This window comes from Poromitra crassiceps (assembly GCF_964638095.1).
Source record: "Poromitra crassiceps genome assembly, chromosome: 1".
NCBI lineage: Eukaryota > Metazoa > Chordata > Actinopteri > Beryciformes > Melamphaidae > Poromitra > Poromitra crassiceps.
In genome coordinates, this window is record NC_139623.1 from 95,322,936 (window position 1) to 95,350,555 (window position 27,620).

Below are 27,620 nucleotides of genomic sequence, written 5' to 3' on the forward strand. Positions count from 1 at the left end.
GTGTGTGTGTGTGTGTATTTGCATGTCTGTTTATGTGTGCCTGTGTGTTCTGTGTGTGAATGCATTTGAGTACTGTGTATGTCTGTATTGTGTGTGTGTGTGTGTGTGTGTGTGTGTGTGTGTGTGTGTGTGTGTGTGTGTGTGTGTGTCCGCGTACACGCGTGCGTGAGTCCGTGTCTGTGTGTCTGTGTGTGTGTGTGTGTGTGTGTGTGTGTGTGTGTGTGTGTGTGTGTGTGTGTGTGTGTGTGTGTGTGTGTGTGTGTCCATGCAGGAGGAGTTCTGCTTCCCTGTGGAGTGCCTGTCTCTGACAGTGGAGGAGGTGATGCACATCAGACAGGTGCTGGTCAAGGCAGAGCTGGAGAAGTTCCAGCAGTATAAAGATATCTACAATGCTATGAAGAAGGGAAAGGTAAGCACCTGTTGTATCCCACACATGAGCCTCCCTTCTCCCCTTTCCCCTTTACCAACAAGGACCATAATGGAAATAAGCGTAAGCTTTTTTATGTAATCCTTGACTGTTTTTTTATTACACCTTACTTTTGTAAAGTTTTTTTATGAAAATGTGTCAAATAAATCAAATCAAATCAAATCAAGCCCTGTACGAAACCATTCTCTATTACCGCAATAGTGGACTATACAGTATAGTGTGTTCGCCATTTCTTACTACTGTCCACTACCAAATACTCACAATGCAGTGCAATTTCTAGTGAACAGAGAATGTACCCTACTTTTTCTCCCATATACCACAATGCAATGCGGTCGTGTTTACCAAAGGAGAAGAAGAGTGAGGTAGTGTGTCCGAAACTCATTTGATCGTTCCCCATATAGTTCACTTCACTATTATGATAAACACTACATGGGGGAGAGTGAGTGAGTGAATGAGTGAACACGGCTATGGTGTCACCATAACCTGCTATGGGGAGGTGTTTTCCAGCCATTACTCATGGCATTCATATTCTCTTTTAAGACGACACTGTGAGAAACCATGCAAATATTGTGCCTTCTTTCTGATGTCAGGGGAAATATTGGACGAAATATTTGCTGTTTGCATTATGTAGTATTTTGTCTTATATACTCATCGTCTTTTAATTTATTTAATTGCAGCTTTGCTTCTGTTGTCGAACCAAAAGGTTTTCCTTTTTCACCTGGTCCTACACATGCCAATTTTGCAAAAGGTAAATCAATTTGAATGATTATGCTCTAATCAATGTGATATTTCCTTTAAATTCTTCTGATGATCAGTACAAATTACCTCGCTCCTCCACCACTCCCTCTCCCTCTCCCTCTCTCTCTCTCCTTCTCACTCTCTCTCTCTTGTTCTCACTCTCTCTCTCATGCTTCTCCCTGCAGGCCTGTGTGTTCACAGTGCTGTAAAAAGGTAAGTCAGACTGTATCTCACATTATTTAGGCTACATAAAAAGTAGATCATGTGATGTTTGTTTCCATCTGTTGAGCTGTTGATATGGCACATGTTGTTTCCATGGTATAATAGAAGTACTAAACCAACACTAGTACATGCATGAGCAGAGGCAGAGCAGCCAGTCAGCTGCTTAGGAAGTGTGAAATCCCACCTTCTCTTTGTTATGATTGGTCTAGTCTGGGCACCTTCCACCCCGCTTTTTGTCATGGGGGCGTAAACCCCGGACCCAGAATTAACACCGGATGGCAATGCGCCTAACAACGTCTTTGTTGCCGTTAGCTTGACGCGGTGATGTTACCTAAACTAGAGTCTGATCAAAACAAAGCTAGCGTTACATAAAACAAAACGTTTATGCAATATGGCATCTCCGCCACCACCGCCTGACACACCGGTCAAAACGGTGAAAGAGGATTCTGATACTTGGGTAAAATTGTCAAGTTAACGTGAAAGTTGACGAGCTAGAAACGCTGCCATCCGGTCTAGGGCGGGCTCTAGGCGGGAACCAGTAGGGTGACAAAATCAATTGTGGGCGGGAGCCAGGCTCTTTCTCGCCGAGAAGAGCCTGGTGACGCGAGGTTATGATTGGTCAGCTCACAAAAATCCAGTCCATGTTGTGTGGAGTCCTTGGAAAGGTTTAAAAATGAGATGAACCCAACGTAACCCAAGTGGCACGTGGGTTGGAGTCACGTTTCAGACTGAAAACAAAACTTGTCTGAGATGACAGGTTGAGAGGCGGGCCATAGTAGCATGTCGATGATTTGATTTGACAATTCTGGGGACTGGATTTGGCGTTGGCCAATCCTGGCGTGTTCTGCCCCCAAATCGAGTGGGATTCATCGTGTTGTGGCGCTACGCAAGTGGAGAACCAGACAACCAGGGCTGAATCCGAATAGTCACTCCTAACTCCTTTTCCTACCTTTTGCTTGACCTAACCGGAAGTAAAACATGCAGTGTTTTTTGGTTTCGTTTTGTTTTTGCCCCACGTAGGCTACATTATTAAGCTTCTCTGGGGTCAATATGCCACTGGTGACCGAAACATTAATTTGTTAGCAAGTAGTAGGAGGAGCTTAATGTAGCCTACGTGGGGAGGGGAGAAACATTGTGTGTTTTACTTCCGGCGAGGTTAAGGAAAAGGTAGGAAAAGGAGATAGGACTAGTGACTATTCGGATGGAGCCCAGGCAGCTGCAGCTGCTTCCGTGTGGAGCTGAGCTGAGAAATCGAGGCAAATGTGCCACCTGTCGGCCTGGAATGTCAGAGGAGCTGTGGTAAAATCGTGAATGAAATCTAGAAAAATGTGGAAAAACTAAAGAAATTTGATTTTTGTGATTTTTTTGTGTGTGCATGCATTATTAAATAGGTGCACTGAATACCCAGGTATTTGAACTAAAAGAAAATAACTTTCATTTTTGGGTTCAGCTCGGATTTTTTAATTGGGTGATTGCCCTGATTCCTAGGGGTGGGAATCACCAGATGCCCACGATACGATACTGAAACGATACTTGAGTCACGATACGATAGTATTGCGATACTGCGATATTTTCGATATTGCGATATATCGATATTGCGATATATTGAATATTGCGATATTTCGATATATTGCGATTTCTTACTTTTTGAACTGCAAATGATGTCCCCAAAGGAAAACTTTGTCAACATCTGGTTTATATAAGAACAATTTTCCAGTCTGTACATCTGACTTCAACCATTTTATTGCAGCAACATTGTCAAGTAGACAGACCAACAACTTTCATAAAGTCATGTCATAGTTGCATGCACCTGACAAACTGAACTGTTTGTTACAGTCTACTTACAGTCCACCTTAACTGGATGTGTGTGTGGACTACTGTACTTATGTAGTTTTTGCAACTTCACTTCACTTACACAAAACATCGTGTGCAGCCCATTCAGTAACTGGGGAATTTGTAAATTACTGTTATGACAAAACTGTTACTGTTAAAACAAAATGAAAATTTGCTACCGTTTGTTTACTGCTGGCCTTGGAACTAAAGTTTATAGTAGCCCGGTGGCCTGGCATGGCCTGCAAAAAAAAAAAAAAAAAAAACTTTTTTTTTTTTTTTGCAATATCGATACTTTGCGTCCAAATATCGATACAATATCGTCAGGCAAAATATCGCGATACTGTGGTGTATCGATTTTTCCCCCCACCCCTACTGATTACCTAATGATGTGATGTCATCAGTGATGTCAGTGATGATGTCATCAGTGATGTCATAACTTCAGTGATGATGTCATCAGTGATGATGTCATGTTCCAGATCAGGGGGGCCTAACTCACAGGGGGGTCCCCACGGGTCCGCTAGTATATATCTATATCAATTTGGCAATGTGGATGCTGTTTCTCTGTCTGTTTCAAGAATTTGGGCCGGCCACAGCTATGCTGTTTTACCTGCGATCGGGCTGAAACTTTCAGTGGGTGTAAAGAGTACCCGTGCAGGTGACTTAGGGCAGATTAATTGCCCTAAGGCTGATTGCCCTAAGGCTGAGGCTATAGTTCAGTGATGTCATCAGTGATGTCATACATAGGCATTGTCATTGTGACATCACTGATGATGTCATCTGTGACACACACACACACACATACACACGCACACAAGAGACTGAGGGAGAGAGACTGAGGGAGAGGGAGAGGGAGAGAGACTGAGACTGAGGGAGAGAGGGGGGCAAGACTGAGGGAGAGAGAGGGAGACATTGTGCGTGCGCCAATATGGCAGGCGTATGCAAGCTGCACTGCATACTGCCAGTATCAGATCCAATCAAAACTGAATGCAATCATATTGAATCCTTGACTATGTCTGTGGAACAGATGCGGCTGCCCTCCAAGCCCTATTCCAGCTTGCCCATCTACTCCATCGGCTCGACCAACACTCTTCCCAGGGAGAGGATAGCTGCCATGACCTCCGTAGGGAAAGGCCTGTCTGTGGCTGGAGCCGATGAAGCCGGGCCGTCCGGAGTGGGCGGAGCCTCAGCATCCCCGCCTATGAGAGTAGTCGGCGGCGCCTCGGCGTCACCGCCTATGAGAGCAGCAACATCAGGAGTGGGTGGAGCCTCAGCGTCCGCGCCTGTGAGAGCAGCATCAGGAGTGTCCCGAGGAGCTGGACGATCTGGACAAGCTTTGGAGGCGGCTGCTAAACCTGAGAAGTCCTCCAGTGGCCACCAGCGCCACAGCCTTCAGAAGACCATGTCCAAGTAAGATCGCTGCATTGGATTATTTGACGACACAAGGGTGAATATTTTAGCCTGGTTTTGACAAATGGTACTGTGAAGATACAATGGAGGATTTATTTCACAATCTAGTTTGACAGATTTTAGATGGAAATATTGTACTTACCCAGGATAACTCAAATACAATTTTGTTTCACCGTACTGCTCACTAATATTTAAAGAATGATTTTATGATCTGTGTGGACCATGGTGCACATGACCACATACTTTGGATAGTTTGTTTATTTGTTTGTTTATTGATAAGGATCCATATTGGCATTTGGCTGTGCACAAGGGTGTCAGCTATTCTTCCTTGGGGTCCACTATAATACAATATACATCCAAAACATTATGCACAAAGTTTAAAACCAGGATACAATAAAATCCTAAATTAGGACCACTTTGTCACAGCATGAAAGCCAAGTAGAAATGTTAATAAAAGAAGTCACAGTACAGTAAACAATTATTCTTATGTATCAAAAGACTAAGGACAAGATCAAACAAAGGAAAGCATGAGTGAAACACATCTGCATTGGATACAACAGAAACAACAGCCAAAATCAATCAGATTACGATGATGTAGCAGAATCACGGTACATGTAGGCTTCAAGCCTATGCTATATTGGAATATAATACCACATTCACGGAGCCTCTCTCATGACTTACCTTCTGTCTCCATTTAGGTTTTCCAAGCACGGGTCGCTGAAGTCTCACGACGAGATGGAGCTTCCCCCGGAGCTGACGGAGGACTGGGCCACCATGGAGGTCTGTGTGGACTGCAAGAAGTTCATCTCCGACATCATCTCCTCCAGCAAGCACAGCCTGTCGCTGGCCACCAAACGGGCTCGCTTAAAACGCAAGACCCAGTCCTTCTACTTGTCCTCTCCCAAAGGCAGGGAGGAGTACCGGCCCTCCGAACGAACAATCAATGAGATCTGAACCCCCTTTCTTTTCTTCTCCACTCTCTCTCACTCTCTCTCTTCTCTCTCTCTCTCTCTCTCTCTCTCTCTCTCTCTCTCTCTCTCTCTCTCTCACTCTCTCCCTCCCCCTCCAGCTGCTTCCAGCTCCAATGGCACAATTCTAAAGACTCAACACTGGATGTGATCTACTGTACAATGTTTGGTTCAGTCAGATAAAGCTGTTAGAATGGCTGGTGGACAATGTGGCTCTTGTTGCTGTGTCCTGATCATATTTGTGCAGTTTCTCCAGACAAAGGCCAATCTTGTTTTTTGTTTTGTTTTGTTTTCACTGCATTTTCCTCTGTAACATAGATGATCCCTTCATTTCCGGCTGCAGATGTTTCACAAGAGACTGAAATGTGGTGAAGAACGGGGCGGAGGAAATGGCTTCCCGAACAACGCTGTGGTCCTCCGGAAAAAAATGTATCCACAGAAAAAAATCAATAAGCACAAAGATAGAGGAAGGACTGACATGCATTTGGCAATCTGGAAGACACATGCCTCAAGAGAGGCCATGTTACAACCTGAGAGCAACACATGAGCGGACAAAAAGCAATAAAGAATTACGAGGTGACTTGAAGAAGATACGGAACGGAACACTGAAACTGTACATGTATGTCTTTTTATGGGTTTTAATTTTGTATTGTCTGCGTGTGTACAGTACATGTCATGATGGTTCGATGAGACATCGCCCTCTGCTCTTAGTTTGGATGTGTCATTTTGCTGATTCTGCCCCACGATGTTCGCTCACAGCTTTCCCCTCACTAAGCACACTTCTCTTTTTCTGCTTCTGTTTCTCTCCACGTGTTTTTCTTCTCCGCAGGGAGGGATGGGTTGCATCACATCACATCACATCGAGGAAACAGCATCCGTGTTTGTTTGTATGCAGTAAGTTAGTGCCAAATCATCACTCCTTTTTCATTGATATGTGACCCAAAGAAATCTAATGACATTACAAATTGGACCCACCTTCCTACAGTTAAAGCACATCGCTGAATCACAACCTTAATATCAGTTCTCTTTAGAAAGCCATGCTATCATGCTGAGTTAATTTGCAACGATTATTTACTTGCATTACATACTCATAGAAGCAGGGATGGAAACGCTAATCACTTGCTGACCATGTTTAGGATTTTTCAATTTTGTGCAAAACTGTCTTCAGTAGCTGGCAGCCAACTAGACATGAGGAATCTCTCTTCATAATTATCTCTGGCCCCATATATAAGATTTTCGTCTCTCTAAAATATCTGCATACTTTTGCATTTTTTTTAATCTAGTTTTAAGTTGAGAAATATACAGTATGTGGGGTTTTTTAAGCGATTACTTGATATTGTGGCAGATAAACTTCCCGGATTGACTTAGGTTGTCATTGCATTGATTGCCTGCCTTGTGTTTGTGTTCCATACAGTAGAAATGACATTAAAATGCCTCCTTTTCATGCGTTAATGTACAGATGTATAGTTTCTGAAACCCTGTTCACTGTACAGGCAGCAAAGAATGCTAACATTCTACCCTGCTGTTCAACACATATGCGTCAAAAATAATGCCTTTATGATTTCCACTTATCAAAGTCTCATTGACAGATAACAAAATGATATGGTACACAATACGTTATGTTTTGCGGCCAGGATTTCTATTTTCTTGTTCATCACACATTGTTTTACCTTCCAGATATTTCAGCCTTAACAAACTGCCTTTTCTGATCACACTCATATTGAACAGTCACCTACTGTAACTGTAAATACTTTGTTTATTACCGTTTATAGATCAGGTCTGTGTTGCCTTGAAGATTTCTTCACAGTGAGACTACTGCAGACGTGTGCTTCAGGTTGGCAGTGGACTTCACACAGTGAAGGGCAGGGCTAAGAAGTACATTAGAAACCTTGCGATGTGACAGCATCATGCATGTACTACGGTATAGCTTGTACCTTCAATCTGTATTACCTTCAAGCTGTAACTCCCTGCAGAGAGTACAACAAATGATGACTAAAACAATAAAATGTAATGAAATACCTGACAAATATTCATCAATAATTTATTTGTCGTCTTTGTCTTTTATTAGAAAATGTAGAACATGTTTTTAGTCATTGATACACTAACAAATTGCTCAACAAAATCTAAAATTACCTCAACAAAATGAATATGCAATATTTAAGAACAAGAAAAAAAATACAGTGCAATGGCAACACGGCATAGCGTATTAACAGTCATAAAAGTAAAATCTTTTTTCAAAGTTCTCTTATGTCATAGTAATGTACAGCATGACCTGAATATCAAGGTCAAGAGTCATTTCATACAAATTAACAATCAACACATTTACAAGAAATCAAAATTACTTCCAGAAATAACTACCAAGTAGTCTACTGTTAATGACCATAGGCCATACGATTTCACATGACCCAATATCTTTATGGTCACATGATCAGGATTTCAATCACTGACCCTGAATATATAAATACTGTTTAAATACTGTGTAAGCTTGTATGTTATTCCTGTTTGCACTGTGGCAATAACCTGTACCGGAAAAATATTTACCCTATATTATTCCTACAGCAGTTCATATTATCTTTCCCAACACAGAATATCAGGCCATGTACACGGAATACTGAAAGCTTGATTACACTACATATATTTTCTTCAAAGCTTAACTAGGGACAGGAGTTAGAAACTAGCAGTACTGTAGCTATTATCTCTGTATACAGAACATCAGTTGTATCAACTTTTTTTTTTTACCAGTTTGTAAATAGACATGGTTTGCATTGTCCCTATCAAGTAAAACAAATCAATAAAAATAAAACATATCAATATGTTAGTAAAAATTCACATCAACGTTATTTATGATTCCCGTCCCGGCTCCAGTTCCCAAATTGGTGTTCATTGATGATTTGAAGGAGTGGAAAACACTATTGCAAAATAAGAAAACCCTTGATTAATGACAACTTTTGGAAAATAAAAGTTTTGGGATCTGAAGTTGTGAATGCTGAAATTCATGTGGCACCTGGTCAAATGTAATCAACCACAGTCATAGATCAGTAGCCTATGTGCACACTTCCGGACTGAATCTGATGTGTATAAAGACCACTGGAGTCCAAGTCAATTCCAAGACCAGGTCCAAAGGGGGTCAAGACCAGGTAAAGACAGAGAACAGAGCTAATTGAGTCTTATTCAAGACCAAAATAGGTCAAGCACGAAAAGTTGTTTCAGCATCAAATAGCGGCTGAAACCATCTTGGAGCGACTGTCATCTTTTTTTCTTTCTTTTTTCTTCTTCTCAAAGGACAAAGATGCATTGCTTGCTAGGAGGATGTGTAGCCAATAGATAGATGGGTTCTGTTTGGCTGAGTGCGGGCGAAGCCTTACACCTGTGGCTCTGTATCAGTGCAGTGAGTCTTCTCCACGTGCATGGAGTTGTTATCCCCAATGATGACACATTCAAGGTGAGAGCTGTGGATGTGGATGCTCTGATGCTCTTCTGATGGAGCGGTGGTGGTCTGGGCTGCCCCCTGCTGTCCACAGCTGCAGTTGCACCTCATCCGCTCTGTAAGTCATTAAAAATAAGCGTTTCATCCAAAGTAGAGTTGAGTTGGTTTTGAGAGCTGCAGTATGTTTGACAGTTTCTGAGTCAAATGTAGAACTGACCCTTTTTATTTATATATATATATATATATATATATATATATATATATATATATATATATATATATATATATATACACAGTATATACTGTAGCCTTCACAGGCATTACTGAAAAAAGGTTAAGCTCCCAAAAACGGTCAGTATATATCTTAACAAGTCTCAGTCCAATGTTAAGTCTTTAACTCAAGTGAATCTGCCAAATGGGTGAGACAATTTCACTTTTTTCTGTATGCACTTTCACCCTTTTGGATATTTTTCTTGAAACAAGTGGCAATATGTTATATCACAATAATGTTTGATTCAAGGAAATTCTTGAAACAAGTTAGTTTGCACTGAGCAAGTGGGTAATGTTCTCAGTTTGATTTTTGTCCCGGAAGTGATGTCATCGGCATTGTGACGTCTTCAGTGATGTCATAAGAGACATTGTGACATCATTGATGTCAGGCATTGTGACATCATCAGTGATGTCATAAATCATCTTATGACATCATCAGTGATGTCATAAGATTATTTGTCCCACTGATGATGTCACAATGTCTATGACATCATCAGTGACATCATTATTACCAAAATCATCTTATGACATGACTGACGATGTAATCGGCACTGATGATGTCATAGGCATTGTGATGTCATTGTGATGTCATCAGAGAGTGATGTCATCAGTGATGCAAAGTTCTGCAATTGTGTGCTGCGCATGCCAATAGCACAGGCGAGGCCATGCAGCAGCGCAAGATGCCTAGTTTCTATACATGTGGCCTATTTATGAAAGAGAGAAACCATAAATGATAGTCCCCTTCAAAGCCATTGCGACAAATTAATTACGGCAATAATTACACACAAAAATCAGTTAGACAGTATCTGTCGTGTTCCGTTACCCACCATGCATTTGGAGCTCCGATCCCTGCATTAGAGGCTGGTTTTCTACCACTGCAGATGGATAGCTGTCATTTCCAATGACGCAGTCGATCAGGGTGGAGTTGCTGATGTTAATAATTAAAGTGGTAGCTGCTGGAGGCCGGAGTCCCGCTGTGTAGGAGGAGCAGAATGGAAAAGGGAAGAGAATATGAGAATGGGAAGTTGTTAGTTCCAGAGCGATGTAATGGAGGAATTGCGTCACTGTCACGTAATTCCTAGTATTTCCTGAATACACTCAAAACCCCTGGTGTTGTCGTCATCAGTTTTAGATGCAAGACAGTGTATTTGAGCTTAGATATAAGCCACAAACAAACAAAGGTGTGTTAAATGTCTTTAAGTGTCTTTAATATATGATATGAATTCTATTTTGTTAACACAGTGTTTTCACACTGAATACTTGGTGGATAGACTTGTTGAAGATTTTCAAGTCAAGTCAATTTGATTCTTTTATCAACACATCTGATCCACACAAGTCTTAACTGCAACCTGCTCTGGGGGCAACCCTGCAAAAAGTAACAAACAAACAAACAAACAAACAAACAAACAAACAAACAAATAAACAAACAAACAAACAGAACATCCCCCTTTTCTTAGAAGATTTGAAGGTTGACTGAAGGCTGTGAACTTCACAGAACAAAAACAGAAACCTGTCACACCAGTGGGACTCACCTTGTGCAGCTGTATCCCCCTGCAGTTGATCAGTTTGAGCTTTAAAGAGAGTGAGGGAGGTGAGGTTAACTTATTGTGTGTTTGTATGACAACAATCTGAAAACCAGAGAGAGCTATAAGAGCCGAGTCTACAATCTCAGCCGAACACTGTAGCACCACACAACAGCAAAGTACGGAGGAAAGAGTATGTAAAACAAATTATAGCTGCTGCGCAGCAATGGGTCGTGGCCGGGCAAGTCTCAAGGCTTTGAGCTATTATGACATCACAATTCCTCGAGTGACATCAGTGATGGCATCACAATTGCTTGACTGACAACCTAATTGCCATAGGTAATTAAGGCAATTAGGCTATACACGGGGCCAGAATTCAACGTTTTGATGCACTGTGGGCTCAATTTTTGACCGATCGAAAATCTGTTTTGATACTTTTGTGTAGGACAGTCTAACGATGCAGATGCTGAAGTTTGGTGTCGTTTGAAGAAAAAATGTGGGAGGAGTAGGGTTTAATTAGTTTTACAGTTTTTGCAGTTTTGCTGTCTTTAGACTTCATAATTGGCCATAGGTTGCATTGTACAAAAGTTTCTCCTCATTTGGGCGCACATTTCGGTGAAAGTTGCAAAGCCGTAGCATGTATGCCTGATTTTTTATGAATTTTCAAAGTTTGAAACTTTAGACGGTCGCTGTAGTGCCACCGTTAGGACTATTGGCCCCAAATTTGCGTCAGACGTTTGGCATGGGACTGGACCTTTGTACAAAGTTTGGTTAGTTTTCATGCATGGGAAGTCGAACTTCCCGGGAGAAGAAGAATAATACAGGCAAATACAATAAGTGGCCCTGCCGCTTCGCTGGCCCGGCCACTAATAATATTGTAAAACTCTCAAAACATACATAAATTGTTTTGAAAATTTAGACTTGGGTCTAAATTAATTAATAATTAATGAATTAATTACGATCTCACCTGATCGTAATTGATTGATTGATTGATTGTTTGTTTGTTTGATTGATTGATTGATTGATTGATTGGTTGATTGATTGATTTGTTTACCTGGGCAGCAGGTGAACCTTTGATAGAGTAGGGGGCCACACATCTCCAGAGAGCTGCAGAAGAGCTGGCAGGCTCTTCTTCCCTTCCTCAGCACCATCTGCCACAGCTGGAAGATCTTCTGCCTGTGGGAGCTCTGACAGGTGACCTGGGGGGAGCACAAACAAGTCTCAGCATGCTTTCACTGGCACTGCACAGAATAAAGCATCACAGCAAACCCGGGCAGTGTGGCAGGTTGTGGTTGAGAGGGGTTGTACAACAACTCCTACTGCATGAAGTCACTCATGCTCAAAATCCATTGACATCACAGAAACATCTCTACCTGATGCTCAGTGAAACGACCCTGGTGTTTTTCTGGGTCACACACACTTTCTCCACCACACTGATGTGTCATTGTGAAAGACTCTTCCCCTGCCATCTCAAGAAAGAACCACCATATACTAGATAAATAACAGCAACATTATAGAAAGATAGATTTAAAGTATACATTCGATTTCCACATAGTGACACACAGGGAACGCATGCTGGTTTCCATATAAGTTATGCTAGGCTATTTTATTAGTCTGCAGTTTAGAAGTGTACGCTACAGGCCGTTTTCCACTCGACTAGCTAACTACGCTAGCTACTTCTACTTTTAAACGTGTCATTGAATACTTAGATCTTGCATATTACGGAAAAATCGTTCGCATAGCTATTATTAATTAATTACGATCTCACCTGATTGCACGGCTTCATTTTTGTAAAGTTGATCAAGTTTGTAAAGTTGATTTTAAAAGGACAGGGAGTCACAGAACGTCAGAGCATATGCATCCTCGGAATGACATTGATAATACTCTTCAGAAAAATAAGCACCGGCTGAAAGCAAAGCCGAATGGGACTATCCACTCTGTACTATCTAACATAGAAACCCCCTTCCCTTCCGGAGAGAGGACGCATGCGCACTTCAGATGTGGGATTTCCCTCAGAGGTCTGGTCGGGTTTCCCGCACGAGGGCACCTGGCCAAGGGTTGAGATTGTCCCTTAAAAAAACATGCCTAATTTTCAGAATCAGCTTTATTGGTCAAATGAACACAGAGGAATTTGACTCCTGTTAGTGCTCTTTAAAGTAGCCTACTCACACAGAAAGGGGTAGCTAGCCCCACTATTAAAGGTCTCATATAATGCTATTTTTAACTGTAGCATATAAAACATGTCTCACGGGTCTTTAAAACAAGGTTTTCTGTTGCACAAAAAATCAAATCCAGCCTCTGTGGGAATTCTCTACGTGCTCTTGCTCTCCCCTCATAACTATTTGCTGTTTTGATCTCAGGGGGCATGGTGGAGCAGTGGTAGTCACAGCAAGAAGGTCCCAGTGCTATCGATTCCCATCTGGGACACTGAGGGTGTGTCCCCGTTCCCATGTCCTCCTGTCCACCTGTCCAATATGTCACAGGTGGGGTCGCTAAAAAGGGGCGGAGTTTGCATGTTCTCCCCATGCTAAAAATAAATAAAGGGGGGACAAGAGGGGGAAGAAGGGGGAGAAGAAAAGGAGGGGGAAAGAGAAGAGAAAACAAGTTTGTATTACAACATACAAGATAAAGACAACAAAACAGAATACGGTAGGAAAAAAATGCCACTATAGACGGTTTTAACTTGACAACAAAAACATTCTAAATTGAACCCCCACTCACTTCCTGTTGCAGTGTTTGCTATGGACATAAAAGAAAAAAAAACATTCAAGTGCAGGACTGACCATTCCGTGAAAACCGTCTATACAGCTGAGCAGCGAAAACAAAAGTAACGATGTCGAGTGAATATTTCTGCAGTTTGCCGAATGCTGAGAAAAAGGTGAAAGGAGAAAAAGTGCTGTGGGGTTGCGCTCTGGTGAAAACCGTCTATAACAACAACAATGTGGCCAAATGGACATAATAATGTTGCGTTAAAAGCTAAAATGCACGGGATAAAAGTGCAAAATTACAAATGAATAAAGTGCAAGGGTAGAGACACACGAGGGCTGAGATAGTTATGGTTGGTTATGGTTGCAGTGTCGATTTATTTTGAGCCATTCCTTGAGGTTTATTTTGAAGGTTGGATACGTGGGGCTTCCCTTATTGCAACTGGGATACTGTTCCAGATTTTCCCAATTTATTTCAATTATTTCAAAACATTAACTTAATTACTTAATTGGTTCTCCTGTTATTCCTTTGTAGATTAGAGTTGTAGCGACACAAACATTTCTCAGAGGCAGAGCTAAAAAGTTTAATAAATGCCAAGTCATAATTTTGCATCAAAGTATCACCGTTGCTACACCATCAGTGTCTAGTGGTGCGAGGATTTGTAGTTCTGAGTTGGTGACCAGCGAAGCACTAGATGTGGCTGTGTGGAGCTTTGTTCACATATAGAAGTACGGTAGTACCCAGCAAACCCGTCATGGTTCAAAAATATATCCCAAATGTGAGTTTTGGCAACGTCCGTGACGTCCACATAATGGCTACATTATGTGGGAGGGGTATATGCTATATACCCCTCCCACATAATGTAATGTGGTCTCCAACCTGCACCATGCTCTTTAATGTGTATCAGTAAGATCAGACTGAGCAAGAGAAGAGGTAAGAGAGGGGGAAGAAGCTAATATGAAGACTAGCACTTCTGCTGCTAACGCTGCACAAAACAAACATAGCGGGGGCGGTATTAGTGATCAGTAGGGCATTCACGACTAGTGAATTTTACTAGTCGACTAGTCGTCCCTAAAGGTAGTCGACTAGTCGATTAGTCATTTTTTTTTAATCTTTAAGAAAGAACATGAGGTATTTACACGACATACATGGACTATCATATCCCATATCCCATATCCCCCACAAAGAATTGGACAAACAACCAAACAAAAACAATGCATTCAGCTCCTATCCTGATAAGCCTAATGACACTGGGGTAGAAAGTTCTTAAAGTCAAACTCTGTATGTGGTTGCCATATTTTGGGGATGTCTAAGAATCTGCCTTTGCTCTTGTAGTAAATGTTATCCAACGTATGGTAGCTTGAGAGTTAATTCCACCAGTGAACTACAGCTGGGGGATTGGATGCTTTCCAATTTAAAGCTATGCATTTCCTAGCTGCCAACAGGGCAAGATCTATGTATTTACTTTGAATGCATTGTTTTTGTTTGGTTGTTTGTCCAATAGTCTTGTTTGTTCTTGGATTATTGTGTATCTTATGCAGTTTTCTTGTTTTGTTTTGTTGTGTTTTGATGTTCTTTGTGGGGGATATGGGATATGCTAGTCCATGTATGTCGTGTAAATACCTCATGTTCTTTCTTAAAGATAAAAAAAAAAAAAAAAAAAAAAACGACTAGTCGACTACTAAGCACAGTGTCGACTAGTGGTTTTACTAGTCGACTAGTCTGTGAATGCCCTAGTGATCAGTGTGAATCATTTGTAAAATACATTATATTGAAATCAGGACTGCTTTGTGGATATATGTGTGTGTGTGTACTAACACATTATGCATGGTGTGTATGTTTGCCGGTAAGCAAAGCGATGTTAAACTGTGTGTGCTCAGCAGGTGGTTTGGCCTCCTGACGTTACAGTACCTACATCAAAGGGAATGCAATCAATACTGCAATAAATACACCCAAAAAGTGCGTAGTTTCCAATCCCGAGCCCTTTTTCACATACCAGTGCTGAAGTTTAAGCTTAAACACAGACTTCTTCGGCTGTTTTATTTTGGGTTCAACTGCTCTACAGCACCGGATGTATCGGTTCGGTGCTCAGTGGTTGCGAGGGTCTACTGCAGTTTACAATTTTGAGCATCGGCTCCGGCATGTGAATAAGGGGTCGGTATTGGAAACTACGCACTATTTGGGAATGCCATGGCAACCACATCTTGGATAACAACATTGTCTCGGAGGTGGGTACAGTTTTATTGTGATTGATAACATGTATATTGCATGCAGCCATTTAGCCGACGTTGCAGTGGATATAGGGGCCGCGCATCCGTTGAGGCTAATGCCGACCGGATTTACCAGGAGTGCTTAACAATAGGTGCAAAATCTTAAACTATTGTAACGTTTCAGGTATTCGTCCAGGAACCGGAGACTTGTAGTTGGTACAGGCTTTTATTCTTGGCTCATTCTCATAGCTCCTAGCGGTAGCTATGCTGCTAGCTATACACACGTCCAGCCAGCTCTCTCCCATATACAGACTGACAACACCACGAGACAGGAAGCCCACTTACACACCGTTCCCCCCAGGAACAACCCCCACACATCAGTTCCTATCTAAACACTGCATCACCACATTACATGTCAAAACCCCGGATCGCTACATACTCCTCACCCACCAATAAGCCCAGCTCCCACGCTGGCACCCACAACCCACACATATCCCCCTGTACCAAAACACACCAACACCTTTTTCCCAACATCTTTTTTTCAACACACCACTTAATTTTGCATTCCATTCTACCACCACCATTTCATTACTGACATTTCCCCCTTTCCTTTTACACTCCTTCTCACCCACATTTCAATCCAACACAAGCCCGTCCCCTTCACATTATTTCTCTTCTTTTTTTACACACATTTCAATTTTAACAGTAACCCCCAACATTTACATTATTTCTCTCCATTATTTCCTTTTCCCTTTTCCCCTCCATTTAAACCACCACCATTTCCATCCCCCCTTTCAAAGCTTCTGTCCCAACTGAAGCACATTAGTCCCTCTCAACCCCCAGTGGGGTTAGTCCCCTGCAGGGTGACTCTTTTCGGTCCCTTTTCTGTGCTCCACAGCCATCGCACGCACTGCAGTAGCTCCGCACGTCCTCCTTGTGTTTGCCCCAGTAGAAAAGTTTACAAACCTCGCAGAGCATCTTCTCAGGCCCGTCATGATCCTTACCGCTGCGGCCCCTGTGCGCCCACTGCAACACCAATTTCCGCAGGCAGCTGGGTACCACCATCTGGAACCCCCTGAACCCGTGCCCTGCCCTCTCCAACAGCCCATCTTCATCCAGACGCAGGTCCGGAAACATGTTCCACAGTCCCTTCGTGGCACCGGAACACTTGTGAATCTCCTCCACAGGGGGCCGGCGTCCGGCCGCCACCCACGCGAGCACCGGACCGATATCCGCGTCCTCCGCCTGCCTGCGTGTCCACTCACGCCCGTCGACCTCCCAGATGGCCATGACGTCGTCCTCCAGGTCTTGCACTCGCTCGTCCTCCCGTCCCGCTCCCCCAGGGGGCGGCGTGTTCAGGACAGCAGGGGGAACACAACCGGCCTCGATCTTCACCTCGGCTTTCTGCGCAGCAACCGTGGGGGGTGTGGAGCAGCTAGGCTGAGCCGTCTCCTCCGGCACTAACCCCTCTCGCTCACCTGGAGACACGAGCGCCGCTCCCCCGACTGTAACAGCGTTGCAGATGATGTCCTTCTCTTCCCTCTGGCTGTTCAACACGATCCCCGCTCTCCTGATGGTCTCGTCGCTGATGATGATGTCCCCCTTTACCGGCTGGTATGCAGAGCAGCTAGGCTCCTCCGGCGTTATCAACACCCGTCCATCTGGACACACAGTCCACACTCTCCTGACCTGAATAACCGGCTCTGCACTGCTCCGCTGTCCCGCTGCCTGTTGCTCAGGCTGCTCCACTGCTCCGCTGCTCCGCTTGCTCCGCTGTTCCTCTGCCTGTTGCTCAGGCTGCTTCCCTGCTCCGCTGCTCCGCTCCGGCTGTGTGTCTCCTCCGTTCCCCAAAGTCTCAGTGCACTCTCTGGCTAAGTGCTCAGGCGAACTGCAAGTCCAACAGAGTCTCACCTGCCCGCCGCCTGCACGTCTCTCTTCTCCCGTTGTCCTCCGGTCCCCGACAGCCTCTCGACACTCTCTGGCTAGCTGCCCCAATGCTCCGCATAACCAGCAGAGACCCGGCCGTCCCCAGTACCGTTGCTCCGCGTACCTGGTCTGTCCCCCAGGACCACTGCGACACCACCTCGCTAGGTGTCCATGTTCCCCGCAAGTCCAACACAGTCTCTGTTGCGGCTCCTCCGGCCGTTCTCCACACTGTGCTACCTCTGTGCTCAGCAAGTCCACACGCTGCATGACTTCTCGCAGCGCCCTCATCAGCTCCTCTGCCCAGGCAGGCGTAGCTTCCAATAGCCCTCTGACTTCTTTCAACAAACGGGCTTCCATACCCGCAGGCACCGAGCTGATCACCGTCGTCAGCTCCTCTTTCCTCCCGTTCAGCGACGGCCATTCTCCGTCGCGCACCATCGCACGTGGTGCTCCTAGCAGCTAGCACACGCAGCTAGCCTGCTACCGCTAGGTCGCTCGAGCCCTCAAAAGCTGTCAATTCCAACTTTCTCCGCCGTTCCTTCTCACCCTCTCCCCTCTCGGCCGACGCAGAGGCAATACCGCTTTACTTCTTGACACCAATGTAACGTTTCAGGTATTCGTCCAGGAACCGGAGACTTGTAGTTGGTACAGGCTTTTATTCTTGGCTCATTCTCATAGCTCCTAGTGGTAGCTATGCTGCTAGCTATACACACGTCCAGCCAGCTCTCTCCCATATACAGACTGACAACACCACGAGACAGGAAGCCCACTTACACACCGTTCCCCCCAGGAACAACCCCCACACATCAGTTCCTATCTAAACACAGCATCACCACATTACATGTCAAAACCCTGGATCGCTATACTATGTTCGATTGATAAATTATGTTTACCAATAATCAGTGACACATTAAATTGCCAGATTTTTTACGCAGCCTGGCATGTGCAGCCAAGCTGGCTTGGCATGCTAGCCCCAGTCCCGGCTGGTCCTCTGAAATTGAAAATCCAAATTAGCGTTATTTAGATAAACTGACCTCATAATGGGAATCTACATTGTTATTCTTCTACTACAAATTTTAAAAGTTCATAAAGTGCCCTATTAACATTTGTAGAGCTAAAACTAACAGCATTAGGTAACATCAGCAGGCCGCAGGCAGGCTTGTCGATGGCGTCACACACCAGCGCAAAGCCCACCCGTAGCTGCCGCTGTTTGGTCGAACAGAAGGGTGTTCGGCGGCTTCAGCCATTCACGCTAAAGGCGTTTACAGACTCGTCCGTCAGAGCCTCGCCCCGACCTCCCCGTATGACGGCGGGTGGACGCTGTCATGCGGGGAGGGGACGCCGTCGGCTGACGGGGGCTCCTCCAAAATGTAACTCAGCGGTGACGATACGTGCGTGACGTCAGCTGCACGAGAGTTGTGATTGGCCGTTGCCGGGACACCGGGCCACGGAGTCAAATTATGACGACGATAAAGAGGTTAGTAGCAAATCCAAATCATTTTCCTTTGTGTGCCAACCTCTCCCTACTGCGTCGATTCTAAATAGCTTCTGTGTGTGTCGGAGGTTTACTGCAACCAACGTGCTGACTGACGTCCTAGCATGTAGGGCTCGCTGGCACCGGCAGACGGCGAGACGGCTCCAATTTGAGGCGGACGGACGAGTCTGTTGTGGCCTTAAGGCCGAGCTTGATGCCAAGATGGATTATCTCGCGAGATCTAAAATCTCATGAGAGAGTCCAGCTTGCTTGTAAGGTTATAGGCTATCATGGGTTATCAGATACTGTGATTTCCTTCTGACGACGTCATCAAATTCACCATTGATTATTCACTTGAACAGTTTGTGATGTTCTGGTATCATTGTAATCCTTGACCATGAAAATGTAGGGGCAGACATCACCTTTTTGGTGTAATCATGTGTGGTTGAGGAGATATGATGCAAACTACATAATTAATTTATGGCGGAATTAAAATGGCCACCACGAGGGCCCCAAACTGTGCACGTACCAAGTTTCATGCTTTTATGAAAAAGTGAACAGCATTTTCACATATCATCTGGACTAATACACAGAAATCATGGTTGTCATTTATATGGGAGTAGGTTTGTTTACAGAGTGATAACTATCAATAAGCTACAAGATTGGCGGGGTTATCATACCAAAATATAAACTAGACATGTAGGAAGACAAAAAAACAAAAATTGTCACCTTGGGTGGTAGGCACACATAGACATCAAAGGGGGCTTGAGCCCCTGCCTTTTTTTCAGTCTGTAAAAAGTGCCCTTTCCTGACCATGAATGCATTTCTAATGGTGGTTTGTATGGAAATTGCCCTTTCCATGCCGTCACTGAAGGCAGCATTCAAAGAGAAATGCCTTTTCCGAGCTCTCTTGGCCTTGAATGCACCATTTCTAATAAGCCTCTGCATGGAGCAGTGTTTTTCTAAACCGCCCCTGAAGGCAGCAGCCCAAAAACGCACGTGGCCCGTCCCCGCCCAGGTATGTATGTTTGTCAAAACAAGAGAACCCCCCCCCCCCCCCCCATTTCAGTTTCATGTTGAAATTTCGGCGGTGCAGAGGCTGCTGCATGCCTGTATGAGACATGCATGCAATGCCGTTTTACAACCCGCCAGCACCGAGATGTCGAGATCACCTCTACCTGGATGTTGATGACCAAACTCAGCCGTCATGTGCTAGGAGAGAGCCCCCAAAACATGGAAGTCACCTCGATGCTTTTTTATGCTTTTAAAGTCTGTGTCTATGTGCCAGGGCACTGAGGGCAGGCCTCTGGTCTAGAGGGGATGCAAATCACATCTTATGGTGGTCTATGTAGCAAAAACGGAGTTAAATAACTGCAACTGTAATTCAGCTTTGTCTGATATCGATATGTATTCCGTAGCCACTAGCCAGTGATGACTAGACTGAGTGAGCCTCATTTATGGCTACTGGCCTGGGTAGTTGTTGTGGCTCTTGTTCGACTTAAATGAATGAATGAATGAATGAATGAATAAATAAATAAATAAACCACCCAATAAATAAATAACCAAAATATAGGGAACAAATGCAGAATTGTTGCTCTTGAAAATATTTTTTACTTTACACTATTGGAAAGGGATGTTGTGTTGTTGAATCAGCAAAAAATAAACAATTTTCTAATACACCTTATCTAAACTTTCTGTCTTGCTTTTTAGAATTTTGGTTAAAAGGCATGGTATATTACAAGCCTCACTCAGTATCGTTCAATGTTTCTGCCTGTGTTGCTATCTGTTGTAGTGTACAACAACCTAAAGGGAGAAAAGGAGCAAATAAATATTGATGCTTAAATTATTTCACGCAACAGCATGCAACTTTTATATACTAATATTATTCAGTTTGTGGAGTTATTTTTCCGTGACAAGTCTCATCCTAAAATGAGATATTCCTCTAAATCTGGTTAAAATCGGAATATTTAAAATTAGTTATACCCCTAAATTGGCTTTCAAATTGCCTCAAATTTGTAGTGCCCTTTTATGAATTTGAGCCCCTGCCCCTCTAATGTTCTCTGCATGTCCCTGGTGGTACCGATTTCAGCATTGGCCCATGGATTATATCCAAGGTGAGTAGTTTACCCACCTTGTTTCACCTCATTGATTGATACAGTTGATCTGAAAATAGGTGAGTAATTCTGCCTCATTTCAAAAAGGTGCATAAACTGTGTTTACTTACGTTTACCCTCCACCTGCCTTTCATACAAGAGGCATTGTTGTTGAGTAAATGTTCCATTTGGTGTGGCGGAGTGGAGAGTGTGTGTGTGTGTGGGGGGGGGGGGGGTACAACATTGTCTCACCAACTCTGTAAGACATGCCTAAATATATATATATATATATTGTATACTGTATACTGTATATATATATATATATTGTGAGACGGTGAGACGAAGGAGGTGCCCGGCCTGGCATCCTCCCTGCCCATGGTACGGCATGGTAGGATTGCCTTTTGCCACAGGAGGTTCTGGTGAGACGAAGGAGGTGCCCGGCCTGGAATCACCCCACAGGGCCTTATACCTCCATGCACCGAAGGTCTTACAATACTGCGGTGTAGCACTAAACTCTATTGCAGCGGATTGGGCGTGATCAACCCTTCCGCGGGCAACGTTGCAGACAGAGTAGGAAGGCTGATCCGTGAGCGGCTGCTTCTGGGACGCGGGTCGGGGTCGTAATCGGCCTCGGCTGGGTCTACTGGGCGAGGGTGTATGATGTTGTCAGACCCGAAACACCCCACGACCCCAGTCAACATCACTGATGACGTGTCCCAGCGCATGCTGTATCATGTATACTGAAACCTACAATCCTGGCTCCCCCTGGCCAGTGACACTTAGGAATAGACTAGGTGACAACCAAGTATAGTTTGGTGACAAGCTGGAGAGACGGCATCCGGTACGGGATGGGTTTTAGCACCCCAGCCTGGCTCTCTCGTGAGGGAGAAATCCACAAACGCTACGGATCAGCCTCCTGAAAATCTGCGTAAACATCGGCGCGGCCTGGGGTCCTTCAGACTAGAGCGAGGTGCTCGCCGCAGGTGCATGACGTGCAGCGCACAGGCCTCCTTGAGGCATCCTCCCTGCCCATGGTACGGCATGGTAGGATTGCCTTTTGCCACAGGAGGTTCTGGTGAGACGAAGGAGGTGCCCGGCCTGGAATCACCCCACAGGGCCTTATACCTCCATGCACCGAAGGTCTTACAATACTGCGGTGTAGCACTAAACTCTATTGCAGCGGTTGGGCGTGATCAACCCTTCCGCGGGCAACGTTGCAGACAGAGTAGGAAGGCTGATCCATGAGCGGCTGCTTCTGGGACGCGGGTCGGGGTCGTAATCGGCCTCGGCTGGGTCTACTGGGCGAGGGTGTATGATGTTGTCAGACCCGAAACACCCCACGACCCCAGTCAACATCACTGATGACGTGTCCCAGCGCATGCTGTATCATGTATACTGAAACCTATATATATATATATATATATATACTGTATATATAATATTAGATTCGATTTTGTTTAAATCATTTACATCTAGAAATTTCATGGTTTTACCTCTGGCTCTCACGTGGTTTTACATCTGGCTCTTACGTGGTTTTACACCTGGCTCTTCTGTGGTTTTATGTCTGGCTCTTATGTGGTTTTACGTCTGGCTCTTAGGGGTTTTCCATCTGGCTCTTACGTGGTTTTACGTCTGGCTCTTACGTGGTTTTCCATCTGGCTCTTACGTGGTTTTACGTCTGGCTCTTAGTAGTCTCTTAGAACAGACGAGTTGGCTTCCGCAATTTTCAAATGCTTCCGCCATACCGTCTGTACTTCGTGGGGGAGAATCATGCACCAACCGGAATGGGAAGTAGAAAGGCGGGTTTTCCGCTCATTAGTCCAATCAGAATCGCAGAAAGGCGGGTCTTCCGCTCATTAGTCCAATCAAAATCCAATATGCCGCATTTTTCGTGGACACACGTATCGTGATTGGTCGGATTCCGTCAAACTTCTTTCCTGTCTGAAGGTTTTTTCCCAACTTCCTTGTGCATGTTCTGGGGGTGTAACGTACAGACTGTGTATAGCTGCATTCGCCGGATGTAGATGAGACAGTCTGTTTTAAGAGACTAGGCTCTTAGGGGTTTTTACATCTAGCTCTTACGTGGTTTTACATCTGGCTCTTACGTGGTTTTACATCTGGCTATTATGTGGTTTTACATCTGGCTCTTACGTGGTTTTACGTCTGGCTCTTAGGGGGTTTTTACATCTGGCTCTTACGTGGTTTTATGTGTGGCTCTTACATGGTTTTACCTCTGGCTCTCTCGTGGTTTTACATCTGGCTCTTACGTGGTTTTACGTCTGGCTCTTACGTGGTTTTACATCTGGCTCTTAGGGGTTTTTACATCTGGCTCTTACGTGGTTTTACGTCTGGCTCTTACATGGTTTTACATCTGGCTCTTACGTGGTTTTACATCTGACTCTTACGTGGTTTTATATCTGGCTCTTACGTGGTTTTACCTCTGGCTCTCACGTGGTTTTACATCTGGCTCTTACGTGGTTTTACGTCTGGCTCTTACATGGTTTTACGTCTGGCTCTTAGGGGTTTTTACATCTGGCTCTTACGTGGTTTTACGTCTGGCTCTTACATGGTTTTACATCTGGCTCTTACGTGGTTTCACATCTGACTCTTACGTGGTTTTATATCTGGCTCTTACGGGGTTTTACCTCTGGCTCTCACATGGTTTTACATCTGGCTCTTACGTGGTTTTACGTCTGGCTCTTACGTGGTTTTACGTCTGGCTCTTACGTGGTTTTACGTCTGGCTCTTACGTGGTTTTACCAGTGGCTCTTAGGTGGTTAGACATTGGCTCTTACGTGGTTTTACATCTGGCTCTTACGTGGTTTTACGTCTGGCTCTTACGTGGTTTTACGTCTGGCTCTTACATCATGGTTTTACGTCTGGCTCTTATCTGGTTTTACACCTGGCTCTTACGTGGTTTTATGTCTGGGTATTATGTGGTTTTACATCGGGCTCTTACATGGTTTTACGTCTGGCTCTTACATGGTTTTACGCTGGCTCTTACGTGGTTTTAGGTCTGGCTCTTATGTGGTTTTACATCTGGCTCTTTCGTGGTTTTACGTCTGACTGTTATCTATATTGATAACTGGCCTGACATCACAGGTAGTTCCATTTCAGGAAGTGTCCAGCTGCTTTACAAAAGCCAGTCTATGCGTGATTATTATGTTACACCCGCTATGCCTCTGCACTGGATACATTCTGAAGGCAAGGTGTGGTGGGGCCCAATCCAAAGAAATGAAATGACAAACCAGTGTTAAATGTAAAAATGCAAATGCCAGGGTTTATTTTACACAATTAGAATAATACAAGAATAAAAGGACAGGACAGAAGTGCACTCTTCCCCAGGCCCCCTGTGCTGCTCTGTATTCTTTCTATACTCTACTGGTTACTGAGAAAGTTTACACTAACATTGATAGGATCCACACTGGATCACAAAGCACTACGTTTAAAACAGTGACAAGTACCACGTTCTGGAATACACAGCACTACAACGTTTCACATTGGATTTTGTGGGCACTCCAAATCACATGAGTATGTAAGCAAACAGGTGAGACACTCCTATAGGTTCTCAGTCTAATAAGATAAAAGCTAGTTGTACCATTCAGGGACCTGGGTTAATGTGCACACAAATAAACATTAACCAACAAATATAGAAAAAGACAGCCCACAACTAGCTGTAACTAGTGTGACAGCCCCTTGGCCCTTCAGACCAATGGTCTGTTGAGTTGCTGGGCTGAGGAGAAGGCTGAATGTGAGATGTTGGACACCTGTGTGGGTGTGACTGCTCACCCCACTTAACTGGGGTTTGAGCAGTCAGTCTCTCTCCCTTATCTGCCCTGTTTGGTTTGTTTGACTTGGTTGGCTTGATTTTGATTTGAACTTTTTTCACACATCCACACACTACAGACATTACTGACTTACAGATTGTACATTTTTATTTAGATTATTTAAATAAATTCAATTCTATTTACCTTTAAGTCATGTGTGGTCTCCATTTTTGGCATAACTTGAGTCAGGTTGTGCTGACTCAAGCTATGAGGTCACCCTTTTCCGGACCTCGGTAATTATTTGCCAAAACAAGAGCCTCAGTTTCCTAAAAGAAGCGCCTAATTACTCTACTGTGTATGAAACGCTATAGGACTTTTAATTTGAAATCAGTTATAGGACGTTACCCTGACGGTCAGCTGTAAACCAAGGAACCTATAAAGAAGGAAGAGACTTGTCTGATCCAGGGCCAGAATTTGGTGATAATTCCTTCTATCTATAGGTTGCTTGCTGTAAACAAGGAAGTGTTAAACAACATAACATTGCGAGTGAGGCACTGTGTGTGTTGAATGCATTTGTAATTGCTCAACTGTGATGTCACCTGAGATTTGTGTCTGGATCAAGGCAAAAAGGAAGAGGGTGTGTGTGTGAAGTGATGTCACACAACTGGAAATGATGTCACGCAATTGCTTGACTGTGATGTCATCAGGCAGTTGTGAATGCATCAAGAATGAGAAGTGTCTCTGTGTGTGTGAGCAGAAGTGTCTGTGTGTGTGTGTGTGTGAGTGATTGAGCAGAATTGTGTTCGACCACAGCTATGCCATTTCATGTGCGATGGGGCTGAATCAGGTGACCTAAAGGAACCAGGTTTTTAATTGCCAAATGCAAGTTTTTAGGCCTTCACACTCACAGAGCCATTGTGACATCAACAGCAGTCAATGATGATCACTTGTGACTAGGGATGTCACAATATATCGTCCCACAATATAATATCGCGATATCAAAACATGACAATACGTATCGTTGAGATGAAATCTCATATCGTGAGAAAAAGAAGCTGAACATGGTGGCACTGATCTGCATCTGATTGCATGCTCGCTGTCCTTTTCATTGCTTTGTTTGAACAGACGAGGGATGTTACAGACACGGAGGATGAAAATGGTGAAATTACTCAAATTAGCGTGGCGGATGCCCCCTCAACTTACAAATCGATCGCAAAAAAATATTGTTAAAATATCGTATCGTTATCGTGAACCCAATATCGTGTATCGTATCGTACCGTGAACTGAGTGTATCGTGACACCCCTACTTGTGACACAAGCAATTGTGATGTCATCAGTGATGCCGGGCCGCCCTATTATAGTATAGTAGGGGGACGCTACAGCGATATTTTATGTTTTTAGGCCTTTTGGTCTGAATTCTCACCCCAAAATGCAGTGCTCCACGCTGCGCTGCACTCCATTAAAAGAAGACGTTCTGGACCTCACTCATTTGTAAAGCAGTTACGGCCCTGTAGCCCGCCCTTACGAGCTGAACTCCCATCTCTTTTCGTCATGGGTCATGCAAGGCCCGGGCAGACTAAACAAATCAAATATACAAACAATTTAAGGTCAGCAAGAGCAGTGATATGAGCTTTCCCCTAACGGTTACCTGAGGATGAAACAAACTGTTCTCCCTCCTGCCACCTGCAGGAGAGTCCAAGGCAAGACACACCTACCCTGCTATATACAGCTCCCTATCCGCATTCGAGATATGTACGGCAAGCCACAGGTAACACCTGCTACAATTATTATTATTGTTTTAATCCCAATATATGCTATATACCCCTCCCACATAATGTAATGTGGTCTCCAACCTGCACCATGCTCTTTAATGTGTATCAGTAAGATCAGACTGGACAAGAGAAGAGGTAAGAGAGGGGGAAGAAGCTAATATGAAGACTAGCACTTCTGCTGCTAACGCTGCACAAAACAAACATAGCGGGGGCGGTATTAGTGTGTGTGTGTGTGTACTAACACATTATGCGTGGTGTGTATATTTGCCGGTAAACAAAGCGATATTAAACAGGTGGTTTGGCCTCCTCAGCCGAGGAGGGCGCTGTAAGCCGGAGGGCGAAGCTCACCACCCAGACCGCTGGGTGATTCTTTCTCTGGAACGGTAGGGTACAGCGTAGTCTGAAAAACAACAACACATCATCATCAGCTGTACTCCTAAGTATACTTTAACTATACTTTATCAAAGAGAAAACATGCACATCCAAAACCAGGTTGGGCAGGTGCCGAGCTCAAAGGTGAACAAGTAGTAAAAATGAATAAAAAGCTTGCACACTGCAACGGCTCCAGTTTCAGTGTTTTTTTATTTAAACACCCAAAAAAGTGAGGTTTCGAGTGTCAAAGCTCTTCATCAGACGCTTTTTATTCATTTTAACTATACTTTATACCATGGTCTGGTTGAATACTCAATTCTGATTGGCTGCAGGGTGTCCATTAATTTGTGATAATGTACAGTGATAATGTACACCAAGCTAAGTAGTTCCAGTCAGGTCTGTTCATCGTTCATATCAATGCACCAGGATCACGACAGAGCCCTATACCACCATTAAGGGTTAATATGGCACTTTTCTAAGTTTAG

General features: G+C 44.1%; 3 protein-coding genes across 4 annotated transcripts in view; 1 reads left to right on the top strand and 2 right to left on the bottom strand.

The window, feature by feature from the left end:
• Window positions 1–5,581, top strand: part of LOC310800890 (protein spire homolog 1-like) — a gene marked incomplete at both ends in the record, with an annotated part of 41,505 nt that extends 35,924 nt beyond the window's left edge. Inside the window, 6 exons of the mRNA XM_083663355.1 lie at window positions 272–409; window positions 1,105–1,175; window positions 1,351–1,378; window positions 4,245–4,340; window positions 4,578–4,627; window positions 5,326–5,581. Of these exons, the coding sequence (XP_083519481.1) occupies window positions 272–409; window positions 1,105–1,175; window positions 1,351–1,378; window positions 4,245–4,340; window positions 4,578–4,627; window positions 5,326–5,581 (639 nt within the window). The remainder of the gene's footprint in view (window positions 1–271; window positions 410–1,104; window positions 1,176–1,350; window positions 1,379–4,244; window positions 4,341–4,577; window positions 4,628–5,325) is intronic.
• A 3,375-nt stretch (window positions 5,582–8,956) lies between these two features.
• Window positions 8,957–12,689, bottom strand: LOC310770676 (uncharacterized protein; the record flags this gene model as incomplete). The annotated part of the gene is made up of 5 exons (XM_083631840.1): window positions 12,584–12,689; window positions 11,870–12,014; window positions 10,825–10,863; window positions 10,120–10,266; window positions 8,957–9,138 (listed from the first exon to the last, which is right to left on the bottom strand). Exons 1-5 carry the CDS (start codon window positions 12,599–12,601, stop codon window positions 8,957–8,959), a joined length of 531 nt encoding a protein of 176 aa, XP_083487966.1. The 5' UTR covers window positions 12,602–12,689.
• Window positions 12,690–24,477: 11,788 nt separating this feature from the next.
• The window catches only part of LOC310773824 (membrane-spanning 4-domains subfamily A member 4A-like), a 28,277-nt gene continuing 25,134 nt past the window's right edge, over window positions 24,478–27,620 (bottom strand). For both annotated transcript variants that reach the window (XM_083633781.1, XM_083633780.1), the window contains exon 7: window positions 24,478–27,163. Coding sequence is in view for 1 of the 2 variants with exons in the window: in XM_083633780.1 (XP_083489906.1) it covers window positions 27,071–27,163 (93 nt within the window). In the remaining variant the exon portion in view is untranslated. The remainder of the gene's footprint in view (window positions 27,164–27,620) is intronic.